Source organism: Notothenia rossii (assembly GCF_949606895.1).
Source record: "Notothenia rossii genome assembly, chromosome: 11".
Classification (NCBI taxonomy): Eukaryota; Metazoa; Chordata; class Actinopteri; order Perciformes; family Nototheniidae; genus Notothenia; species Notothenia rossii.
The window spans coordinates 8,432,112-8,451,814 of NC_136910.1; the positions used below are offsets into that span (position 1 = coordinate 8,432,112).

The 19,703-nt window shown below is 38.9% G+C and overlaps 2 protein-coding genes across 2 annotated transcripts in view; both read right to left on the reverse strand.

Annotated features, from left to right (window-relative positions):
* The window catches only part of wdr90 (WD repeat domain 90), a 26,406-nt gene extending 17,071 nt beyond the window's left edge, over window positions 1–9,335 (reverse strand). The window contains 15 exon segments of the mRNA XM_079658461.1: window positions 813–916; window positions 919–948; window positions 951–966; window positions 2,218–2,328; window positions 3,206–3,274; window positions 3,358–3,420; window positions 3,552–3,779; window positions 5,487–5,599; window positions 5,755–5,822; window positions 6,377–6,503; window positions 7,169–7,339; window positions 7,465–7,603; window positions 7,961–8,137; window positions 8,496–8,587; window positions 9,031–9,335. Of these exon segments, the coding sequence (XP_079514587.1) occupies window positions 813–916; window positions 919–948; window positions 951–966; window positions 2,218–2,328; window positions 3,206–3,274; window positions 3,358–3,420; window positions 3,552–3,779; window positions 5,487–5,599; window positions 5,755–5,822; window positions 6,377–6,503; window positions 7,169–7,339; window positions 7,465–7,603; window positions 7,961–8,137; window positions 8,496–8,587; window positions 9,031–9,043 (1,521 nt within the window). The 5' untranslated portion in view covers window positions 9,044–9,335.
* A 1,312-nt stretch (window positions 9,336–10,647) lies between these two features.
* LOC307025012 (glucagon receptor-like) lies at window positions 10,648–18,605 on the reverse strand. The gene is made up of 14 exons (XM_079659593.1): window positions 18,459–18,605; window positions 16,668–16,761; window positions 16,422–16,524; window positions 16,126–16,233; window positions 14,819–14,940; window positions 13,550–13,656; window positions 13,198–13,354; window positions 12,694–12,853; window positions 12,449–12,509; window positions 12,261–12,330; window positions 12,093–12,184; window positions 11,795–11,933; window positions 11,642–11,683; window positions 10,648–11,273 (listed from the first exon to the last, which is right to left on the reverse strand). Exons 2-14 carry the CDS (start codon window positions 16,725–16,727, stop codon window positions 11,202–11,204), a joined length of 1,293 nt encoding a protein of 430 aa, XP_079515719.1. The 5' UTR covers window positions 16,728–16,761; window positions 18,459–18,605; the 3' UTR covers window positions 10,648–11,201.
* Window positions 18,606–19,703: the final 1,098 nt, after the last annotated feature.

Below are 19,703 nucleotides of genomic sequence, written 5' to 3' on the forward strand. Positions count from 1 at the left end.
ACTGAGTTTTCATTTTGAGATGAACAAGTCAATATTTTCAGAAAGTTTCTCATTAAAGACTTAGTCATTATTTTGAGATATGAGGTAACTCTTTAGGAAATAAATGGCATCCAAGAGTCTCCATGGAGAGGCGAAGTCCCTCCCTCTCCGGTGGACCTTATTTCGGAAAAAGTATGTATTGAAGTAAAAGGAGAGAGAAAGATTATCTTTCGATCCCGTTTGAATTTTGCCACGAAATTACATAATATGAATGTTTGTCAATTTAAAAGATAATTTTGCAAGTCAAAAAAATTAAAATGTGTCGTAAAACTGTGAAGTAACACTTTTTTTTGTGTGAAACCGCTCACTGAACTACATCTCCCGTCTCGCACCACACACCAAGACGGCCGTCACGTTGGCACATTTCACTTCTTTCCTTCAGAATGAGGCGAAAAGTATTAAAAGAGGTGAAAATCACTACAAGTCTGGGCATGTTGATACATACTACATACATACAAGCTGTACATACACACAAGGGGAGTTAGTTGGTTCCGTAAGAGCCAGCATGCGGGACCGGGATTCTGGGATTTGTAGTCTTTCTAGTTGCGTATTTTTCATAGTCTTATATTTCAACAGTTTTACGACAAACTTTGACTTTTTTGACATGGAAATTATTATTTAAGATGGACAAACATCATATGTGTAATTCATGGCACAATTCAAACGGGATCGAAAGATAATTTTGACTTCAATACATACTTTTTTCCAAATAAGGTCCCATGGGTCGGAAGTAGTATCTGTGGGTGTGTGTGACAGAGTACAGTATATTATGCAGTTGGGTACCTCAGAGAGGACAATGAATGAGCATGAATCCTGGACATGGCCAGGCACTTTCCCTTATGGTAATCCCACACTCTGACTACACTGTGGCTGCGGTTTGTGCTGAGGCCAGCAGTGTTGTGTTGCCATAAAAGCCAGAGCAGAGACCTACAGAGAGAGCACAAGCACAGATGTTAGAAAAAGTAACAAAAACTCTAGAAAAAACGTTTCCGATATTACGTCATATCGGCAGTAAATCTGGATCTGCTCCGTCGTGCCCCCCGTTTTCAGGGATGTGGGCAGTGGTGTAGTGGTTGTTGGACGCCGGGGATTGCCGTACCCCCACTTATTTGGAGCCCCCACTTATTTGGAGCATGATTTTTTTTTTAATAGTCTAATAAATATAAAATCATTGCCAGTGTTATCAGTTGCAAGTGTGTATTTGTTGTAATAATGACGAAAACAGCCTGTGTGTCAGGGGCAGTGCCGTGTTTGTGTGTGTGTGTGTGTGTGTGTGTGTGTGTGTGTGTGTGTGTGTGTGTGTGTGTGTGTGTGTGTGTGTGTGTGTGGGGGGGAGAGGGAGAGAAGCAGCGCTGTCTGCTTGTTTGCAATGACGTAGCTCAAGCATTTATGCAACTTGATTTGAAGCCTGTGTGTGTGAGGGGCAGCACCGTGTGTGTGTGTGTGTGTGTGTGTGTGTGTGTGTGTGTGTGTGTGTGTGTGTGTGTGTGTGAGAGAGAAAGAGAGAGAGAGAGCGCGCGCGCCAGGAATAATAACGAAGCACGTGCATACAAGATCCGTTAGAAAAAGTAACAAAAACTCTAGAAAAAACAATCTCTCTTTGGATTAGATTTACTCTGTTGATCCTAAATTGGGACATTATTTTGTTACAGCATGTTTACAGGGCTTTGTATACAAGTTCATTCATTATATTTTCTTAAAACTAAAGATGTCCGTACAGCTCTTTAAATCATTTGGTGAGGAATTCCAGTTTAACCCCAACTACAGAGTTACTCATCTGTTTTAAAGTAGTATGTGCAAATTGATGCCTGTTGAAAATGTTATAAAATAAACAGTAAATAATATACATATTCAGAGTAGAAAGATATATAGACAATTTTTTGCATAGATAATATAGAATATACAGAATAAGTTTGTAATAGACCAACCTACTACAAAGTATACTATATACATACATTATAGAAATGTGAAAGTTGCAGTTTAAAGGTAAGTAAAGTGTGAGTTATTTTAAACGAAAACAGAGTGAAATCTGTTTGTTTTTTTTAATTATGAAGCTGGAAGTTGGCAGCAAATATTTCCTGTTTCAGTTCTTGTAAAATCTTGATTGTACAGAATCTAACTGCAAAGAGCAGGACTTGTGTGATGTGATTTAAGATGCTGAGTTATTATCTCAGTTGCCTTATCAGTGTGTCCGATGAAGAATCTCTGCTGGTTGGACGATATCTTCATGGAGACGATGATTGCGTGACACGGATACACAACTTCATCACCCGATTTGCTCCACAGGGCCTGTGAAGTAAAGAAGTCCAGTTGTTAGACTTCTTGGCATCAATGCATCATTTGTACCCTTTCAAACTGTACGCGAGTCCAGCATGATGAGACTCTACGGCCCGTCCACACAGCGGCGTGCGTTGACGCTTCACCATTCACTTTGAATGGGGTGACGTCACTTTTCGCCGAACTGCATTGTGGGAAGCGACGTGGAGCGTTGCTGGCGTTGCTCGCTGCAAAAGTTGAGCAATGTTCAACTCTTGACGCCTTGGCAGAAGCGTCAGCCAATCGAATCATATGCCAGTACAAGCTCTAGCCAATCAAACCGCTGCTTGTGTGTCAGGGGGCGGGAGATTCATGTGATTGGTTGTTGGTCGAGTTTCAGACACGCCCGCCGGCAAGCGTCAACGCACGCCGCTGTGTGGACGGGCCGTATCACTTTTTTTGTTGTGTGTCAGTCATCCACACCAATCAGAAGTGATAGAAGGTGATAGACAGATTGATCCAGTCACCTGCCAAGTATTTTGGAAAGTGCCTGCCCTTTCCAAATGGCTTCCAATGGAGCTCTCCTAGATGGTTTCTGAGTCAGGTTAGCAATGCTCCATCACATGTTTCTATTACAGGGCAAATCTTAAACTGAAGCTTGACTTTAAAGCAACCCAACGGAAGTTTCATGTAAGTTTAGTTCTTTCACTCGTAGCTCGGGCTGCGGGGGTGCTAGAGACGGGAGCACGTTGATACGAACTTCCTAGCCGGAGATATGGCCGCATTTTACAATAAACTCCCGTTGGGTCGCTTAAAAACAAATATGGCAAATCGAATCGCAATGCCTGTCAGAAAAATCGCAATTAGATTATTTCCCCAAATCGTGCAGCCCTACTTCACATGAGCATACATATTTAGTAGTGGCTCCTCCGAAGCCGATGATTCGATTGAGCCTGAGAATGGGGTCTGGGAGCAGCTTCTAAGGAGGAGAGAGTAGAAAAAGGGATGAGCTTCAAACTTTTGATGGATCTGGTTTCACTCTGTACTGATCTCCTCTCTCACCTGCTGTCTGCTTTCGTTGGATGATGATAGATACACCGGGCGTGGAACTGGAGTGCAAGCAACCTGGGAATATAGCAAGAAGAGTGTTTACAACGCTGACATCCTGGTGAGCAGGAGAGGACTGTGGTATATAATGGCTTTTCTGCTGCTGTTAAGCTAAATTGAATGTACGATCTAGAGAAAACAAGCTTCACCTCTTGTTCACTTTCCTCCCCGTGTTGGCTGAAGCCGTCCTCAGGATGAAGGTGAACATGAACGCCCCCGTCATCGGTGTCCCAGAAAGGCCTGGATGTGAACTGCTCTGAACCAGTTGTCTCCTGCTGGTCAGTATTTTGGCCGAGGGAATCATCACTGTGCTGAGTAGAAACTAGACCTAGCTCTGGTATTTCAGTCACCACCATGGGGGGTTGATTCCTTGGGATCTAAGAAGACAGAAGGAGGACACTGAGAAGGAAACATATAGCAGCCTCCTAGGAAACTCTACCATTTCAAAACAAATCTAAAGTCGGCCCTATTTTCAGGGACAAAATTCAAGCTGATTCGATTTTAAATACTTTATTAAAAAGGTAATTAAGTCTAGGGCTGTGCGGAGTCTATTTTTATATAACATTAGAAATAATGATTCTTATTATTACATTATAAGCTTATAGTGCTCATTTTATGTGGTTGTGAGGAACGAAGGGAAAAGTTACATGAGAAAGTGTTTAGCTTGCAATATTGAAAGTAGCAAGGTCGAGTGCAGAGACTGAGAGAACACAAAGAGGTAGTCAGAACAGCACATCGCACCGGCCTTGACTTTGTATGGGCCGCAAAGCTAGGAAGCAACATTATGGTTTCCCGACGTTAGAGAAAACAAATGAGTATGATGGTCCCAGAGTAGGGAGGGACTTCCACAGGCCGGCCGAATGCTGATTGGAGGATCGTGTTGCCAAGAGACTCTATCTGAGTCTGCGCACCAACCAAAGAGAACCAAGTCTAAACCGCGGTATCTCTTCAGCTAGTCTTGACCAATCATAAAATGTATTGTCGCACGAGGTTCGAGGCTCTTGACGGATTTGGTGGTTACAGATTACAGCTTTGATGCCTGTGATTCCCAAAGACGTGAGGAGTCCTTGGCCAAGTAATATACGGTATATCTTTTGCTCTCTTTACAATAAATAGTTAAACTTAGAAGTTGTCTGTCTTTTCTGGAATTCTGAACCCAACAGCTGCATGATTTGTAAAAAAATTCAAATATTTTGACTGCTTTTGCAATCGCAATATGGTTCACAATATTGGAGGGACTGATTATTTTGTAATCGTAACATAAATGTATTCAAGGATTATTGTGATTCTACTTAATTCAAAGTGAAGAACATTGCACTAGCATGTTATGGCAGAATCCTTATTACAGCGTATTTCTGGATTATTCAGTAAGGTCACATGGTAAGCTATAATGTGTGTTATTGAATTTCCGTCTGCAGAGTTAGAGAGGCTTATGAGTCTCTTTGCTAATTATCCATGGTCTTTGAATTATCAATAGATTTATTCATTTAAAGCGAGCTGATGCATAGGTCAGAAAGGCCCCATCGTCTTGTCATATCAGTCTTATGCCTAGTCACATGGTTAGACAAATGTATATTTGAGTTGGGTTTCCAGAGAAGAGGACCCATCGCCTCTTCCGTAATTATTAGGGGTCAGCAGAAGAGCAGGAGAGGTCTTCCTCAGATATAATTGAGTTAAGTGTTGTTAGTTGGGTAGGTTCAATATCCTGAAAGACCCCTAAAGACGTCATGAGATAATGACCTTTCGTCATCTGGAACATACATGTGATAAGGATGTTTGTGTGGTGGGCTGCATGTTGTTCTCATGTGTGTGCGTCATTTAGAAGCTATATATGGCTATGTGAAACTTCTACTCTGGGGGCATTTCTGCGATTGGTTGCTGTGAAGCAAGGTAAACGTTTCCCCATTATTATTTGTTTGTTGCGCAACTGAATAATAATTAATCTCAACCATATTTGTGTTTGTGTTTTATTGATCTCTCTCTGTGTTAACATTTAAGGTTGGTGAGCCGTAAATTGCACTAAGAAGCACATATTGCGATTTGATAAAATGTTGATTAATTGTGCAACCCCACTGAAGTCTTACTGATTTTGGAGCGGTGATCTGCTGGATGAGGGACACTCGGTCCTGAACGGGTTTGCTGAGGCTGACAAAGCAAGGCTCCTCTCTAATTGGTCTTCTTTGGTCAGAGACACAACCTGGGGAAGAGAGAACATGCAGTAACACAACTCCAAGAAATTCCTGTGAGAGGACATGCACATTTTAAGTTTGAATCAAAATGCGAAGACTATGGCATGCAAAGACAGTAAAAAGCTTTAAATACTGTATGAATGTTGAGAAGTTCATGACTCACTAGCCTCGGGCCTGGGAGGGTCTTTTTGAATGGAGTCAAAGGGTAGCTTCGTTCCCCCTGAGGGAAACCTGTCGAGGAAGGATGAGATCAGATGAGAGACGAAATAGATGTAAACTGTGACGAAAGCAGCAGCTGCAGTTTCCCAAATTCATAAATAGCCAATAATGGGAAGTTTGTATTGTTATGTTTTTATTCTGGTAATGAAATTATAGCTGATGAATATTTGGTTGATAATACAAAGCCAAATTGCTTTCATTGACTTAACAAGCACAGCATATACACACTGTAGGTGGCACCTTAAAGGTTTTTGATCAGCCAATACACTCAGAGAACAAGACAACATCAACGAAAAACACAAAAAACAACCAGCGCAGCACGCTGACTAGAGAGCCCAATATGTTGACACCAGGCTGGAGAAGAAATGAAATACATTGGCATTTGAAGAGTCAGGACTATTCTTTGTTTTGTTAACATCAGTGACAGTCAACAGGGATTATAACTATTTCAAAATAAACTACCAAACATCACAGCCCCAAAAACGACAAAAAGGAGTTCAGGGTAGATTCTGCTTTTAGAATAATATCAGCGATGTACATTGAGTTTCCAGGCGAGGTTACCATACCTGATGTGATCGTAGAGGTCGTGCCAGGAGCCTCCTTTGGGAACAGGAAATGACATGTCTCTGGGGACGGGACCCGTTCCCTCGGAAGAAACCAGACCCATCAGCTTGGCTTCACTGAAGGAAAGACCTTTTGAGTAAAGATGGGATACGTGAGTCACTAAGAGGACACTATCTAGAGATCTGAGGTTGCAGTTTAATGAGGAATAAGATAAGATAAGATAGGAGTTAATTTATCCCGAAGGAAATTGTTGTGCCAGTTACAAAAATACAATAAACACAGCAGCATAATAATAAAACGGTACACTAACAGTGCAGTAAAAATAGAAATTAAATATTTACAGGAAACATAGACGGTCACATAATTAATGTAAAATACTGTACATTGATAAGCAGTATTTAGTAGTGCAAAAAAACGTAGTGGCAGATACGTGATTGCACGTTATTATAGAACATTATTAATAATAATAATATTGCACATGTTGTATCAGTGGGCAGAATGATGGGTATGAGAAGATTTTGTTTCCACTTAAAGGATTTGAAGTGTGCTCTAAATATTCTTGGTTATCAATGTTGTTTGCTAATTAAGATTATTTAATGAAATGGTTTGAATAAGCAATGGGTTTAAGATCAACACGATTTCTTTATATTAGAGTGCTTTTTAGAGAACGGCCTTTGTCTTTTTTTTCACATGACATCATCTTGCTTACTTGTATAAAACCACCAGGGATATACACAACTATAAACAAAGAGGATATAATAATACTGTTAATATCTATGCCATCTTAGTCTCACCTGGATCTAGCAGCAGGTTGCTGGTGAACATGTTTTTCACTGCCATGTTGGCACAAAGCTTAATGCTCTTGAGTTGACTGTAGCAGCGGTTGAGGTAGACAGAGAGAGTGTACTGCAGATCCAGCGTCAGACAGGTCCAACGCACTGACGTGGGAGCAGGACCCACTAAGCCTGGACCACAGAAACACAAATATTGCAAGATTATTTACATTATATACAAAATACAGAAAACTATCAGCAAAGGCATGCAACAAATGGATCATATCTAGATGAGTATGGCTGTTCTTGTATCTTACCATGTCTTGCAGATTTAGCTGTGCTTTCATAGACTGAATCCTTTGCAGCTCCGCACAAGAAAGGAAACTGAAGCCAGGTAGCCGTGGATTTAAATTCTTTGAACATGTTGGAAAAAGAGATACGGACCACTTGGCCCTCCTACACATCAAAGCACAAGAGAGAAAGGGAAAGAAAATGTATTTATCTTAAAATCAATTAAATCTTCACATACAACATAGCGGCATTTATAGTAGATAGTTGTTGAATATTTTGAAACTAAGCAAATTGCTGTGGTTTTATTTTTAAGAGTTATATAAAACCAATGAAAATCTCCCACTGTGAGAGCTAATTATATCCAACAGTGTGACATGATTTAAAGTACCAGAATCTACGCTGAAACCTTCATAACACACAACGGGACGGGTAATAACCGGAAAAGCATGACATGGGACCCTTTAAAAAAAATGAAATATCGTTAAGATAGCACAAACATATAAATGAAATCTGATCCGATACCTCGGCAGAAACATCCAGGTGGACCACAAAGTATTTTCCGGGGGTGGGCCGGAAGAGAAGGTAGAAGAAGCGACCGGTCAGCCCCAGAGACTGGTTGATGTTTTTGGGTATCATGATGAAGCTGTTGGCAGGAACAGAACCTCTGATCCTGAACACTGAGCACTTCAGGCGCTTGTCCTAGGAGATTTATCAAGGACATAAAGTTAATTCTTCTTCTCAGAAAACCAAATCAATCTGTCAATTGTCTGTCATTGGATGAAAAGCATAAATATAACTTTTTCTACATACTGAGCGTACAGAAAATGGAACTATGCTGCAGGATTTGAAAAAAATGGTATTGAGGGTTTTCTATCCCGTGTGAAAACCTGTCGCTAGCTGAAATGAAATTCATGCAAAGCTACCATAGACACATTTACACTTTTAACTGTCACTTATCAATCCTACAGCAGTGAGTGATTGGTATATAAAATATAGTTTGGGGGTCAAGTATAACTTCAAATATCATAAGTACAACATTAGTGTGCAGCAAGGTTACCGTGCATGTTGACACTTCCCCCTCTTTGGCCGACCGTTTCCAGTCTTCAACCCTGACATGTTTGAATATGTTGACATAAGGATGCTGCCAACCTGGGAAGTCAAAACAAGATGAATAACAGCATTAAACTATCAAGTTGTCTTACAATATTGGTTGCATGATAAGATAAAATAATATATACTTTTATTGATCCCAGAAATGATGTTGTCACAGCAGCATTGCACATGAACTCAACATTAAATTAAATACAAAATATACTAAAAATGTATATTAACAGTATTAACAGTAATACATAAACAAAAAAGAACAGTACATATGTATATATCAACAGTGAAATATGTATACCTAGAGTATCTCTATGGAATATCAACATTAATATACAGATTAACATTGAGAATTGAAGTCAATGTACTTTGATAGGCCAACTCATAAGTAACAAATGTAAACTATTGACATTATAAGTTAGCAACGTATAATATTTGCGTTATAAGTTAAGTGAACAGGACAAGACTTCAATTAAAAAGGTTAATTTTACCTTTGGAGGCCATTGATACACAATGCTTCAAACAGGAGTTGTTGATGTCTCAGAGTCTGCAGCTGAGAACACGAGCAGCTAGTGGGGCTTTAGAGAGGTTAGCTAGCAAACAGACAGCTAAATGAACAGTAAAGCTCTTTATCAGAATGCCACAGTGAAGAACTATGATAACACATCTAATTTCACATCATTTTTGAGATAAGAGACCTTTCCCAGTTCTCCCGGGAAGCGAGTGAACAACAGTTTTGATTTGACAACTGCTAGAGTTGTATCCTTCCCGCTCCAGCCTCCGCCGTTGCCAACGACAGCACGACGTTCATGACGTAAGTACGTTGCTTTTCCTGGTGCTTCTGGGTAATGGAGTGCACAGAGCAAAAAAGAAATTCAGGAAGAAACTGTGTTATTTTAGCATAGGTTGGAGAAATATTCAGATGTTGTACTTAAATAAAAGTGCTGTAGGGTAGCTTGTGCAAGTTACCCTATCTAACTGGTCTTATTAATGTGTTAAAAAGTAAAGTACACCATTATCCCTGAATTGTAGTCGGGTAGAAGTATAGCACAAATAAATAAATCCTGAAGTAAAGAAGAAGTCTCTCAAAATTATATATTTTACTTGAGTAAATGTACTTATTAACTTTACACCACTGTTTTTTGTAATATGAAAGCAAAAAGGCTAACCCAATATTTGTTATAAAGAAGACAGTGCAGGTGTAGATTGACTTAAAGTTTGACATTTATAACCTTTTTCAAGACACTGTTTCTGATTACTATAATGCTATAATTCTGTTCATTCAACATATATATCTTATCCAGTTGTAGGCTAACAGTTGTAAATATGCAGTGGGGTTTATTTGTAAATAATTTTTGTATAAACACACAAATTCTGTGTTTTATATTAAGTAATTCTGTGTTCTTAATTTTATTGAATGTTCAATACCTGACAAGGTCGGAGATCAGTGGAAGGAACCTCTGAAGTGTGGTCTCTGTGCTCAGGAGATTATTGTTGTGAGGACTTCCCCCCCTCTATATATTAAAGGCTTCTCAATTGTCTAATTTCCCCTCCTCGACTCCTATCCTCGTGACTTAGTCCCGCCCACAGGAGATGCGAGCGGAGGAGTCGAGGAGGGGAACCGAGGAGAGAGGAGTGGAAGCAGCAGGCGGTTAGAGAAATTAGAAATCGTCTCTTCTGAGCGGTCATTTTAAAGAGATGTCCATTAATGATGACAGGAGGCACAGCAGCACTCTGTCTGATGGACAGACTTATATATTTACTTTGAATTCATTCACAGTGCGGTTTAATGAGACAATAACAGGCCACAGATGCGGACATACACACAAACATATATTTATATAAATATACAATTTCAGAATCAAACAAGTATGAGAGCACTCTCATAATGACGTAACACAATCAGAGACTGGATTTTCCCTTTTTGTAAATGTTCCACATGAGAAGAGTCACTGTGAGGGAAACCTAATGTAAAACTGATCATTATATCTGTTGTCAGATTGTCAGTAATAAAACGGAGATTGTCAAAGCTGTATGCTGGCTCGGGTCATCCATGAACAACGCAAAACACAACGCAGAGACCGCTTAACGACACCGGTTTCACAGGGGCTACATATTCAATCACATATTAAACAATTTAGTGTAAACAAATATACGTTTAATTTCTATACTCCATTTGTATGAAAGATAGTAAAGTCTTAAATAATCACAATCACTTGTTCACAATTGTACAACTCATATAACAATTACTTATTCACAATTTTAAGTATTCACAAGTCACAACAGACCAAATATCATCTTCAAATGTACAGTCAATGCCAAAACATATTCAATCTGAGTCCATATTTACAGCATTTGGGAGTGACTCCACAGGGTCTTGAAGGTGAATGAGGAAGGACACCTGCATTGCCACTGACAATTGCCCAATGTCCTCCTGGTCCAAATGCCGCATAGAATTGTCTCGATTCACCACTGATGGATTCTGCAGCAAAGAAGCTTTAGGCTGTGGTGAAGTTGGTTGAAGTTGGCGTTTAGAAAGAAGTGAACTCTCAGGAGTCGGTGAGCCATCAGTCATTGCTCTTGTGGTCGTTACGGAGGATCTGTTGCGCTCTGTCACTTTGGCGTTGGAGAACGTTTCCACACGGGAGCTAAAAACAGCTAGTCACTGTCCACAGCAAACAACCTCAGCTTCTATCCTCCAGCTGCGAAACTTCCTTTTCAGCTCTGTCCTAACCTGCAAACAAAGGGGAGGTGAGCCATTTCAAATACCATTCACAATAGTATTTATTAATACAATCCATTTCAGAGTGACTGTACTATTTGGTGTAACATTTTATGACATTTTCCAGTCCATACTTGAAAAATGAAGTAATTTATCACGGTATTTATAAAATCAAATACACGCTTTTCATTCTAGATGGGTTTCTCAATAAAGATCTCCCCATTATCAGGATTATTAACAATGTTTTAATATGATTTAAGACATACTTTTTCACACATTTTCCCTATAGATTAATATATGTATTTCAGATAATGTGACATCGAGAACCTTCTATGTATGGTATGGAAAATGTGAGTATGAGATGAAACAAACAAACAAACCTCTTTATTGGCATAGCAGTAAAGCACAGCCACCAGAAAGCCCTGCAGAGGAACCACAGAAAAGTTATTACGTTTGCTATGCTGGAACACAACAGACATTATTTTTGATATATTGGCAAAGAAAGCATCTCTCTCTGATTAAATTAAACCTACCTGAAATGAATTGAGAAAAAGGGTGAAGAAGATTTTAATGTATCGCAGAACACCTGATGTCTGCTCATCTGTTGCAAAGATGAAAATAACCTCATGAACGCCAAACAGAGGGATGAGGGTGAGTGTTGCCTTGGCAAGCCTAACAGGACAGAACAAACAGCAGAGCAATTAGTCATAACACCATCACAATGCTTCTTGTCAACATTTGATGATGTGACATGCTGTAACAGCGAGAATGTTAAGAGTTGAAAATATGAAATGTATCGTCGACATTGAAAAAAAGGCTGAGACAACTTGCCTGAGTTTGTAATCCGCAAATCTGCTTTGGCTGCTGGCTCGTAATTTTGAAAGAACGACTTTCAAGATCTTGATGAAAATCAGAAAGTTGATCTGTTGAAAATCATAATGTTAATTACTATGTTCTGTGTAGACATTCATATTATACAGATGTCAGATGATGACTCACTAGTGAAACAAGAAGGATGGGGAAACGTATGATCCACCAGTAGTTCATGTTGGAATTGACAGCCCAACACCTGAGACGAGAAAAGACGCAGCTGTTACAATTTCTCTGCCCTCTAATATGGATCTGTGAAAGCATAAATGTAATGATGAACAGATGGAAACAGGGCAACCACCTGCACACACTCTTACTCTTTGTTTTCTTTCAATTGCTTCATCACCACCCATGGAACCACAAAAAGAAGTGGAGTTCCTGCCACAAAATCAGAAAATATTGCAGGATTCAGTGTGGGTGCTTTTTGGTTTGATAAGTAAACATACTAAAACATTTGTTGAAATCTGGCATGGATATGGTATCGACCTGATATACTGTATATATAATATGATGTTTTGCAATATTAGAAATAAAGGTAATGAATCCCAGAGAAGGTACTTACCCCAGCCAAGACAGATGTAAGGAAAGTATTTGTTGTTGTCGATGAACACTGAGGCAATAAGCACAGAGTACAAATAAATGGCCTCTCCAAAGAACCAATAGTGATTGGCCAGGACACAGTACTGCATCACTACCTGAGCTATCCTGCAGCCAATAGCAGCCTAAAAGGGATGGAAATAACACATACAAGTTAAAAAAGGCTAAAGTTTAATAATAAATCATAATAATGCATTACATTTTTTATTAGAGCGCTTTTACAGGTGCTCAAAGCGCTTTACAATTACAGATTACACATATTAGACATGTAAGAGTCATTACTGTGGACATTACCCACAGGAGCAAATACAGGTGAAGTGTCTTGCCCAAGGACACAACGGCCTGACGCAGTGGCGGCCGAGGCGGGATTTTAAATGGAGTTCACCAACGCCTCTTGATCTGATGGCCAACCACTGCGCCAAAACAGCCAATTAAAGTGTTAAACTTCAACAAATAACAACAAACCCACCTCGTCACTGAGCATGTCCTTCACATCAGTTTGTTTCATGATTTCTCTTCCCCAGTGGCGGTCAAGCATGGTGTCTTTAATAATGACCGATACAGCTCGCAGGATGAGAGACAGGAAGAGGTTGGCATGAATGTAGTTCCTGGTGCAACGCAGATTCCTATCAGGAGACATACAAATACCCCACGTTTAAATTTGGTATATCAAGGGCATTAAATGTGTATATTTATCTTGCTTCTCTGATCTTGATTTTGTTGGATTCTTCAAATTAAAATAGGCAGATTTGATTTAGCATCTTTTGTGTTGTTTTGTAAATGTATAACCCTTTAATCACTTCTCTTGTTTGACAGCTTACCTCAAGCTCATAAGAATAATAAGAGCCGTTATGAGCGTAAACAGCGACAAGGAATAGCCGAAAGTGTACAACATCCTGAAGCTCAACATCAGTTGTTTGAACCACAGCTGTGAAGACAAATCAAGACCTGTCAATATCAGGGAAGGAAACAGATTGCTTCACTAAAGTTACCACCTATTATTGATTCTTAACGGCATTAATATTAAGGGATGTAGTATCTGCAAATAATCATTTGGGATTACCAACTGGTTGTGATTTACAAAATCAAGATATTTCAAATTGTGTTGTTTGATTTCAAATCCACCAAGTCTTTTCACTGCAGCTTCTGATAATGCACCTCAGGTGAGTGCAAATCCATGAAAAAATGGTTTGATTCCAGATTATAAATCCTTTGACAGGGCAATAAAAAGGCAGCAATCAGCTCCAATGATCAGCAAATGCTAGACAGAAAACAGCAGGGGAAACAACTAATAATGTCAAGACTCACACCAGGAAATAGAAAGACACCAGGGGTCCATAAAATATAAAATATATATACAATATTAATGAGAAATAGAAAAACACGGTGGTCATTATATACATTCACTAATAGATACCATGAAGGATCAAATAGAGATGTAAAAGTGTGTAATCATGCAAAAGGAAGTCTACAGGTTAATCAAATAGGATTCCCATCTTCAATCAGGGCTCACATAACACAAGGCTTTGTGTGGATCAGAATTTATAAATACACAATATCAATAATAAACCCAACCAATCAGATAAGGAAGGGGGGACATCCATGTCACTCCAAACATTTGTTTTTAAATTCTCTGATGTGGATGAAGGGCTAAAGCAAAATTCCAAGAGGAAGAAACCCTTGGTGGTTATCTGCAACATTTGTTGTTGTTGTTGTTGTTGTTGTTGTTGTTGTTGTTGTTGTTGTTGTACCGCAATGAACTTTGTTAAACAGCTAAATAATATTCATAGGATTATATAACAACAATACAGCATTAATTGCAGATGGATTCTTGCCATTGTGCAAAGGTTAGTCGTTTCAGGTGAAGGTCAATTCATTGTATCTCTCAACTCCTACACCACAGGTTTCCATCATATCCCTAAAAGTAATTAATGGTAATCATAGTACTCATCTTTTTATTCACAACACTGTTGGAGATAAAAGGTTTGCCCTGCCTTAAAGCTCGGATAGCCTTATCATGTCATACATATAAATGAGCAACAAGTAGCAACACATTAACAACAGAGATGGAGACATTTTGTTTTTTGCACCTCTTGAGACGTGACCTCTTTTTCCTCCTCACACTGAGTCATGTCCCTCCACACCTGCCCGTTGTCCCCTCTCTCCCAGAGGCCGTCAGAGCCACACAGCCGACGCACAGTTCCTTGCGACACTGTGGGAGAAACAGTCAGAAAGTCAGTCATTACCCACTCTAATGACACCTTATTATAGTGACAGGGGGTGAAAGCTAATTGCAGCACACATCAGGTAGAAGTGTAAACAGCCTGGACAGCTTATCATTCCAGCATAACGGGGAAATGAACTCAAAGACATTTGCATATATAAGCACAATAAAATCTAAACGTACATATTACATAAAAAATCAAATCCCTAAAGGTTTTATCATTTTGGTATCATTGGTCATTCCAAAGGAAAAAAACTACGCTCTCTCAATACAAGGTTGCTGTGGCTAAGGGGGTTAAATGGGCTAAAAATCAGAAAGTAGGTGGTTCAATCCCCAGCCCCTGCAATCAACATGTCAAAGTCTAAACATTGGGGGGGAATGCAGTGGTTAATGTGTTGTTTTTACACCTTTTTTAATTAAGGATTCAACTTAAAAAATAAGCTTAGTTATAAATAAGCTTTTGAGGTCCTGTGAGATGGATTTTATGACCTTGAAACAGATCAAGCTAGCAGCTCTGGCTCCCCCTGATTTCAGTCATCATTCTAAGCTAAGCTAAGCTAAACTAATTGTCTGCTGGCTGTAGTTTCCCCTTCAATGATAAATGGTGACTAGTTCTCAAATAAATACTTAGAAGGAAAAAAAGATGACAAAAAATACAGATTTCAGTATTCTGAGGCTCTGAGCCCCATTTATTTTCCTTGCGGACGGCAAAAAAACTCAGACATTATACAACTTAAAATAAAAGGGATAGGGTTAGGCTTAGGGTAAGAAAATGTTTTTATGAACCACACAGCTTCTGGTATTCCAAGACCCGACCGAAAAAAAAAAAACGTGGTGCAGGCACGAAACATACAACCAATAGAAATACATTGCTTTTAAAATCGTTCTGTGACACGAAAAAAATGCGAATACAGTGTTGGTGAGCACGAATAAATAGATTAAATTAATTTTGTGACTATAACATGAAATGCCGTGAGACTGGGTTGAAATATAAAGATGTAGGGTTGCTAAGCAAATATACATTTTGCCAGTATTAACTAATTCACTCATTATGGGGTTCACAATCAATATTGCCCCACATCCAAAACATAATCAAATTTAGACAGATGGGAATATAGTTATATTTCAGTTTGTTGAGCTGCTGTCAGTCAGTCTTCTAAAAGTGTGATTTACCTTTGTCATACCAGGGCAGGTAGAAGGGGCATGAGATGTTGACCATAGAGCCGGCAGGAGTATCTGGCCAGCAGGCGTATCTGTCAAATGTCCTGTTGCAGAACAAGCCTGTTATAAACACAAACAAAAAGGAGCTGAGTAAAAAATATTTGCTCTTCAACAAAAAGCCATAGATTTTAGATGGGAATTTGAGAAGCATAATTTGACATTTTCGTGATGATCTTGTCTTTACTTTCAACCTCTGCCATAATCCCTTTTGCTGGAGGAGTAACTGATTGAAGCTTCCCATACTGTACCTTGAGGTAGAGGCTCATTTTCTATCATTTTGACACAGTCATCTTTATACTGGACCCACTTTAGATAAGTCTCCTCTAAGACTTTCCCGCTGGCCATCGCACACTGTAGGGACATTTACAAAAGAACACTTGTGAAAATACATTTTCATTTCAAACTTCCCGGAAAAATAAATCTGCAGTAGGGTTAAAGTCAGCAAACCTTTCACGTTAAAGAAAGATTGCCATTGTGTTTGACCAAAAACTAACCTTTGGCAGTTTGAGAAGCACCAGGCAGAACAAAGCAGTTATCTGTTGTGCCCTTTCCATCACTGCAGTCAAATGTTCTTCCTCTTTGGAAACACTGAGGGGAGAAAAGGAAAACAAAACTGTTTTGACAGCTGAAAGGGTCGCAGTGGAGTGCAAACTTTGGCAAGTGCTGACCAAATTGATTTCAAGAAAGGGTGTGCAGATTCATTCCTGAATAAACTGCATTAGTCTTTAGTGCTATAAAAACATGTTATTTTCTCCTTATAACATTGTGAAGCACCTTGAGATTACGTTGTTTTTAAAGTGTGCTATATAAATGAAATGTATTATTATTATTATTATTATTATTATTATTATTATTATTATTATTATGATTATTATTATGTTTGCTGTGTGAAATCCAGCTGAGGTATTTTGAATACACTTATATGAAAAAACATAACGGATCATTATTTAAAGTTTTCCTTGAGGGCTGTATTTAGATCTCAATTTACTGTCAATCAAAAACATTTTTGACCAGGAGGCAGGTTCATTACCCATAAGACCTGATTTTTTTTATTTTATGCCATAGGTCCAAAAATATGACATTTAGCTGATAAAAACTTGAGAACACGCTGAGAAATGCAGTGTGGCCTGTGGCCCTGCTGCTGTGGAAACGCTTTTATTAGCAAAGCGACCTCAGAGGCACCCATGTCCCTGTCATCTGTGGGGGTCCGACCTTAGGCTCAGCGTAACCCACTATGGGTACAGACTGACAGACACTGATTTAATTTCACTGCCTGTAGCGGGTTGATAAGGATCAGTTTCTTATACTGTATAGCAGAGCTCCCCCACTCTGTTTGACACAATGGTAGAATAATGTGACTTTAACACTTATCAATTCAAGAGTGGGATATCTCTAAACCTCTCACAGATCAGGAGTATCTTCAACTGTTCAGGGACCAAAAGGAAGTGTGTTAATATCTGTAGTGTTAATCCCATAGGTTAATACTTGTTAACATCCCAAGAGGGGATTCAAAAGCAGAGTATACTGTTCTGAATATGAAAACAGAGTCTGATTTAGAAGAACTGCAGGAGTCTAATTTAGAAAAGCAGCAGGTGTCTAATTTTCAAGTGACCGTCGTTTGCAGACCTTGCTCATTAAAACTGCATCTGTAATGTGACTCACTGTTGTGATATAGGTCAGTTTGCCTTTCAACAGGTGATTTTTTTTGTTGGTATACATATTACAAATTGGCTCTTAGTAATGTGCACAACTACATTTAAGATCTGGCTAGGATACAGGTAAATGATTGAGTGCACCAAGCTGTGAGAAGAAACCTAAATATCTTGGTAGCTCCAACATTATAGCAACAACAAGCAGCTGAGCAATGCAGCCCCTATAACAAGCAGCACACCAACATCATGTGGATGAATTAAACCTCATACACAACTTGTAAAGCTTTAAACTGCATAAAGTCTGGCTTCTCTAAACACAGTTGCACCGCAAATACTGCCGGGATTGTGCACTTTAATTTTGAAAAAGTACGTTATAATGACCTTTTATTAAGATTGTTTTATTCGAATCCATATGACTAAAAGTAGAATTTGCTGTGAAAAACTCTCTATCATTTAGTAATCAATACAAAGGAAATCCAGAGAGAATTAACAATCAACAAAGTTGATTTTTTTTTCTTGACATTTCACTTAAATGCGTTCCGAAAAAAATATGTTCTCATTTTCTTTTGCGTAATCCTAACAGTTTAGTTAAGACTGAACCAAGAATAAAAAAAATACAGGCATGTTACTTACATACAAACGTCTTTGGAAAGGAGAAAGCTGCCGTCAGACGCTCCGTCCTGGAGGTTGCAGAATAACTGACTGCACCTGAAGCAGCGAGTCTCACCGAGGTGCTCTGCGCATGGCTTGCAAATTATCAACAAGTGTCTCGTTCCCGCTCTTGCATTTCTTTAATATCCTAGGCATGTAATGAGCGACTGATTACTGAGTCACAGTCACACAGACAGCATATATTCACAAGCCTCACATAGAGATAGAACATATATGTAAATTTGCAGTTTGCACTTAATTGATGCAAATAAGGGGCGGAAATGGTGCTCTTATGCCATAGCCTAAATAATTATAGTCCCTATAGGCCTATTGATCTTTAGTTAAAAAGAAAGCGAGATATCTCAAAAAGCTTATCCATCAAGGTGAATATAAGCTAAAGCCTTTTACGATGGAAAAACACTTAATGTGAAATGTATGTATAAGTAGGCCTATTGTTTTATTTACCATAGATTCACCACAGTGGACCCCCTGATTCCCCAATGTCAAGAAATCCACAAATGCAACTTGTTTGCAAATATTAATGAATGGAAACAAATGACTAATTTCAGAAATACTCTACCTTTAGGTGAATATGTGGCATCTTTTACCTGGATCAAATTAGATGAGACAATATCAGCTTGCAGTACCAGCACAAATGGATGGTTGAATAACAGATCTGGTATCTAGCTGAGCGAGAAGAATATCATTATTGGACTAAGAAGATGTGGTCAATAACTGGTTGGAAATTAATCTCCACAATCTTGATGAATAGTGAATATTAAAAGTTATTGAAGCTCATAGTTACCGTCCACAACACAACAATTGTTTCTTTCTCTCTTCAGACATATGCAAACAATTAGGCTTTTTTTTTGTATTTGTCAGACACTTAAAAAGTGAAGTGGCTGTCAAAATCCATTCACGTCTTTATGTCCATATGTCTTAACTATGAAATATTGATTAAAGACACATTAAAGATTGAGTTAACGTTTTTTGGAGCTTTAGGTCAATCTTTTACATCTAATGTTAATAAACCTCTGCGGAGATTTCAGCTGTGACGATTTTGTTTCGCCCTGAGAAAGGTTCTAAACATGTGCAGGATGTGCCCTGCATTGGGTACAGTTAACGCCATCTAGGCTACACAAGTAGTATATGGATAATGAAACTTTCTTCAACTGCCTTGAAATTCCATTCAAGAAGCAAAGTAGACAGTTGCATCTTTCTGTCAAT